Source organism: Lampris incognitus, chromosome 18, assembly GCF_029633865.1.
Source record: "Lampris incognitus isolate fLamInc1 chromosome 18, fLamInc1.hap2, whole genome shotgun sequence".
Classification (NCBI taxonomy): Eukaryota; Metazoa; Chordata; class Actinopteri; order Lampriformes; family Lampridae; genus Lampris; species Lampris incognitus.
Genome location: NC_079228.1, coordinates 14,769,147 through 14,775,153, shown reverse-complemented (window position 1 = coordinate 14,775,153; position 6,007 = coordinate 14,769,147). Strand labels below are relative to the sequence as shown.

At 48.9% G+C, this 6,007-nt stretch overlaps 1 protein-coding gene across 1 annotated transcript; it reads right to left on the bottom strand.

The window, feature by feature from the left end:
- Positions 1 to 5,546, bottom strand: matn1 (matrilin 1). The gene is made up of 10 exons (XM_056298604.1): positions 5,459 to 5,546; positions 3,415 to 3,599; positions 3,106 to 3,270; positions 2,720 to 2,942; positions 1,516 to 1,638; positions 1,188 to 1,360; positions 790 to 1,021; positions 449 to 601; positions 246 to 326; positions 1 to 50 (listed from the first exon to the last, which is right to left on the bottom strand). The coding sequence occupies exons 1-10, from the start codon at positions 5,544 to 5,546 to the stop codon at positions 1 to 3; spliced, it is 1,473 nt and encodes a 490-aa protein (XP_056154579.1).
- Between the last annotated feature and the right edge of the window lie 461 nt (positions 5,547 to 6,007).

Sequence of the window (6,007 nt, the reverse complement as noted above, 5' to 3'; positions counted from 1 at the left end):
TTAGACAATTTTGTTTTCCAGCGCAGCAATCCTCTTCGACACACTCTCTAGTAAGACTTTTGTCAAGGACTTCAACAACAAGACAAAACATCACAACATAATCTCTCTCTTGCTCTCTCGCTCTCTCGCTCTCTCTCTCTCTCTCTCTCTCTCTCTCTCTCTCTCTCTCTCTCTCTCTCTCTCTCTCTCTCTCATGCACACACATACACACATCCACAGGCAATTCCTCCTCTAGGAAAGGATATGTTTTTTTGTTAGTGCCTGCAAGGCGTCTTCTACTTTTTTCTGGAACTTTACAAGGGAGTCACATTCGCAAGGGTCCTCCTCTGTAGGAATAGAGAGCACAGTTTCAGAGAAATTCGAGGGTGTCACGACACTATATATGTGTATACTGAGGCCAACAGTAATGCATGTACAGAGTGCATTAAGGCTATTAGTAAGGTGTGACCTTGACAGATGTTGATCTGCAGCTTCTTAGCAATTTGGGTCATGGTCTTGAAGTCAGCAGTGTAAAAGTAGTGTTCTCCAGTGGGCTCTGAGGCAATCTCCTTCAGCTCATCCTCAACTGCGTTGCCAACTCCAACAGCATACATCTTGAAGCCTGCCACACAAACACACAGAGGCAAAGCTGTGTTAGCCTGCTTGTTTGCTCATTTTCCATAAGCAAATATGCTATTAGCTTTAGCAACCATGCCCGAATAGGCACGTGCACACTTTCATAACATGCACTCAATTCTTATGCTTAATCCACACATGGACCAAGACACTGTTCCCTCCCCTCCTTCTCACCGTTTTCCTTGGCTTTCCTGGCAGCGTCTCCGATGTAGTCCTGGCTGCGTCCGTCAGTGAAGACAATACCAACCTTGGTGACACCAGGCCGGGCGCCCTGGGAAGGAGTGAAGCTGCTGTCTGTCAGGTACCTGAGGGCCTGGCCTGTCATGGTGCCCCTCTCCATGTAAGCCATCTTCTTCACTGCATCCTTCAGGTCCTTCTTATTGTTGAAGCGGCCCAGGGGGAATTCCTGAAGGAGGCAGAGCAAGAAATCAAGGAGGGGGAAGAGAAGAGTTAACATGCATGCACAGGTCTAGTAATATACCTACCACTAGTCATATAAATATATATAAACCTTTCTGTGCTCCTAATAATCAGGGTGTTTGACAGACACACTCACACACACACATACACACCTGTTTGACTGCGCTGGAGTACTGCACCAGTCCGACATGGGCCTTGTTATCAGAAACATCAAGTTTGTCGACGATCTGGTTGATCCACTTCTTGACAAGCTCAAAGTTCTCAGGCCGCACGCTCTTAGAGCCATCGATCAGGAAAACCACATCCGTGGCAGCGTTGCTGCAAGCTGAGGAAGTCAGAGAGAGACACACACACACACACACACACACGTATGCAACGTGTAAATCGAACGGCACTCGTTTCCAACGTGCATGTTCTCTATAGGAATACCGCTTACTTTTTCTCTCTGACGTGCACATGTACACACATTCACCCACTCACCACTGCAGCTGCGACCGTCGCTCATGAGGGTAAAGCCATCTTTGCAGGCACACTTGTATGATCCAGGGGTGCTGATGCATACTTGCTCGCAGTCATGGTCCCCAGTGGCGCACAGGTCTGACACTGTAGTAACGCGCATGCGGAATGCATGTGCACGCAACAGTGGCAAATATGTGCATGCACATACGCACAGAGGCATTCAAATGCACACACACACGTTTACAAACACACACACACACACACACACACACACACACACACACACACACACACACACACACACACACACACACACACACACAGAGGGGTGGGGTGGTTGGAGTTAGGGGGAGAGAATGAAACTATGTCAGTTATAAATCAAGGGAATATCTACGATGGATTTTTAATGATCCACTGTGACCTACTGTAATTTTGCCATACAGAGTGATAATGCAGATAGAGCATGGACCCAGTGGATCTTTAAAACACAGAGGTGGTAAGGATTGGAACAGCCTTAACCATTACGGTGGGATTGTCTGGCTCCAAATGTCGGGTACAGGCTCATCCAATGACAATCCAGCACTGTGGACATGCAGCTCTGCCCCAGCAGGGGAAACTTCTACAGCAAGACTGACTGCTGCCAAGTGCAGGGCAACAGTCCAGCCTGCTGCAGACTAGGCACGTCTAGAGAACTAAGGATTGGTACTAATGGAGCGCTAGTTACAGCTAGTGCAGTCTTGCCTCTTAATCTACGAGGAGTGACTGAAGAACAGGAAAAGCATTTCCTTCCAAAAAGGGTTTACCCTCCCTGATGTCGTTGTTTGAATGGGCGAATGTCAAATGAGTATATAGACACGCTGTCTGTCAGGAAGAGCAGAGGACAGGAAGGAGGGGACAGTATTTTGGAATGAAATGCAACCTTGCCACCTTACCCTCAGACCAACTCCGTCCATGGGGATGAAGGCAGGGAAAATGATGACGATCCCGTCATTTTCCCTTCTTCCCATTCCTTGATTCTGTCATCCCTTGTTTTCCATATCTTTTTTAGTTTCTTTTTTGCCATCACCATCTGTCTATTGTCTCATAGGACAGACTATTGTTTACACGACTTTTTCCTCTCTGTAGAAATGCAGATATTGTCCCTTCAACTACAGAGTATAAACCTCCACAACTGCCATTATGCTTTCCTGCCTCTCATGTACTCCTCCTAACCCTTCCCCCTTACCGCAGAAGGCCTCCTGGAACTTTTTGGTCAGCTTCTCAATGACGCTGTAGCTCTCGACATAGTCCACGTGATCGTCCAGGGGCTCGCTGGCCATCTGCTTCAGGGTGTTCATGTCCACACGCCCAACGCCAATGGCGAAAATTTCAATGCCGGCATCCCGTGCCCGCTGAGCCACATCCTTCACATTGTCCTGGGGACGTCCATCAGTCACAATAATGGCAACCTACAAAGCGTGATCAGAATAGGTGTGAGACATGCAGAAGATACCCCAGGTCAGTGAGAGCTGTACATTTATGTATGCAGTCACTGCATGGGCAGGAAGTGATGAATCCATGTATGTTTCTTTGTAATGTATTTGCACATGAATACGTGTTCACCCGTCTGACCTTGCTGATGTCGGGAGATTTGACACGTGCACCCTCGCCGTCGCTGAAGGCCACGTTCAGGGCGAACTGGATGGCAAGGCCCGTCATTGTACCAGTGGACAGGGGCTCGATCTTGGTCACGGCCTTTACAAGGCCTGCCTTGGTGCGGTGGGTCTTCAGAGAAACCTACAGTTGCATGAGAGAAAGACTGGTTGGCATCACAGGAAGGAAACCGTCAGCCGTCTTGGACTCAAACAACGCTAATGATATTGATTCTGAATCCGCACTGCGCAACAGCAGTGGCTAGAAGAGCTAAGTGGTGCCACGTGCCTCGTTCTTGACGCGGCTGGCGTAGTTGACCACCCCGACACGGGTGGCGTTGGTTCCCACGTCCAGCCCCTCAATAACCTTGGCCAGGAAGACCTTGACCTGCTCAAATTCAGAGGGACGGACACTGCGACTGCTGTCCACGATGAACACCAGGTCTGTGGGGCGGGTGTTGCACAAACCTGCCGCTGAGCACGGAGGGAATAAAGAGATTATCCATTTATCATATTTTCATGTCATCTGTTTATCTATGATGAAATCTATGAAATGATCCTGTACTGAGTAAGGCTGTGGAGAGGATGGAGCTGAAAGTTGTTGGAGGAGGGACGGGGGGTGCATGGGGCGAAAGGAGGCTGTGAAAGGAGAGGCAAGGGCTGAGGCGATGGAGGGTAGTGTGATGTATGGGAGAGAAGTTGGGAGGCGGGGAACAAATAAACAGGATGTACAGAGGCGGCGGGGTGGAGAGATAGAAAGGCGGAGAGAGGGAGGGAGGGAGGCTTGGCCAGAAAACAGGATGAGTGATTAGTAAAAAGAGGAAAACTTTTTTTACTGAAAGGGGGAGCACGTCTTGCCAGACTAAAGCAGTACTGGCTTGAGAATACTGTGATGGTGATGCATTTATGCTTGACAAAGCCTGACTGTAAACATTCCCACCTACAGTGTGAGAGACAGAGACAGAAAGTGACAGAGAGAGAGACAGTGAGAGACAGAGAGAGAGAGACAGAGACAGAGACAGTGAGAGACAGAGAGACAGAGACAGAGACAGACAGAGGAAGCTGACAGAACTCTGTCAGCTCCCATGAGACAGTGTCTAACAGTGAAGAAACCCAGAAAGTTAACTGAAAGATAGAAAGACATAGAGCCTCCAGTTAAGAGGGAGAAGCAAGAGGATGTGTGTGTGTTTGTTTGTGTGTGTGTGCATGTAAGGCCACATTAATTTGTGTGTAGGCTCGCTGTCTATGAAACTTCACTGATCTCCCTTCTCTCCCTTCACCTCTGTTCCTCCCTCGCCCCCTCAGGATTTTCCACCCAATCAACTGTAACACACATATACACACACATATACACACACATACACACACACACACACACACACACACACACACACACACACACACACACACACACACACACACACACACACACACACCACACACACACACACACACACGCAGGCAGGCACACACACACACACACACACAGAGGCAGGCAGGCATGCACACACACACACACACACACACAGGCAGGCAGGCAGGCACGCAGGCAAGCACACACACACACACACACACACAGAGGCAGGCAGGCACGCACACACACACACACACACACACACACACACACACACACACACACACACACACACACACATACACAGCACCCGATTCTGAACTCCGTTTCCTACATCTGTCATCCAAATGATGCACATTTATCAACGCTGTTTCAGTTGCCAATACAACACACAGGAAATGACTCGGTACAAACGCCATCATATTTTGATTTGTTTTATGGGTCACTACTGCAATTAATCACCCCAGATTAATCAAGATATTATTCTACGATACTCAAAAACACAGAAATTACAGAAATCTATCAAAAAAAATTTTTTTAAACCAATAATCACAAAATAATTCATTCCATTTAAATCTGATTTAAGGTGTATCAAAACATGATTTTCTCTGTTCCTGTCATTCCTCTGCAATTTGCTGAGTGCTCACCCAACTCACGACATGACAGCTTGGAAAATTATACCGCCGGGGTAAACATTTTAAGAATGGAAATGTTCTTTTAACTGACTAGCCAATTTGTCTTCTGGAAAACTACTCTCCCGCCGCAGCATCACGACAGCCATGTCTACATCGAGGCTTATCGCTCCTCCAGACTGGCTCGGCATTTCAGCGGACATTTAGTGGCAAGCGGTGAAGACAGAGGGCTAGAGTTTAGATTCTGAGATTACACCGGACCTCAGTGTCCAGGGTCAGCGCTACTGGAAAAGGTTTTTTGCCGGGTTGGAGGTTTACTGTTAGGGCTCAAAGGTCATCTGCCTTACCCATGGCGGCGGCTGTGCGGAGGTCCATGGTGGCGTGAGCTCCCATGAGGCAAAGCAGCAGCAGGAACAACGGCGGGGTGGGCGTCATGGTGACGGAGACGGGAGAGGGTCCGAGCGTGTCTGCAGACAGTCCTCGAGCAAGAGGCCAGAGAGGAGAGAGAGAGAGGGAGAGCAGCGCCAAGAGAGTGCCAGGCGAGGGGGATGGCCACAAAGTGAGACCGACTCTCTGAGCTCCAGGTTATCAATGCAAGTGCTTCACACACTCAGCCCACAGACAGCCCCCCTCTATAGCTCCAGTGTGTGTGTATGTGTGTGTGTGTGTGTGTGTGTGGGTATAAAAAGGGGAAATACCTGGTCTGGGAGGACCTAAAATGGTGGGCAGGGAAAGACAAACACACCTTGATATGGGCAGGATGGGCATGTGTGTGTGTGTGTGTGTGTGTGCTGTTGAGTCCAAATGGATATACAGTATAGGCTTGTGTGTGTGTGTGTTCATGTGCATGTGTGTCTGGCGGGGGATACAGGAGCGGCTGGGGTTCGGTTGAGGGT

Coding starts and splice junctions, on each gene's coding strand:
- matn1 (XM_056298604.1), bottom strand. CDS start 5,546: ATGACGCCCACCCCGCCGTTGTTCCTGCTGCTGCTTTGCCTCATGGGA. Junction 1,639..2,719: donor GTTCCAGGAGGCCTTCTGCG/GTAAGGGGGAAG, acceptor GCGTTACTACAG/TGTCAGACCTGTGCGCCACT. Junction 327..448: donor GCAGATCAACATCTGTCAAG/GTCACACCTTAC, acceptor CTATTCCTACAG/AGGAGGACCCTTGCGAATGT.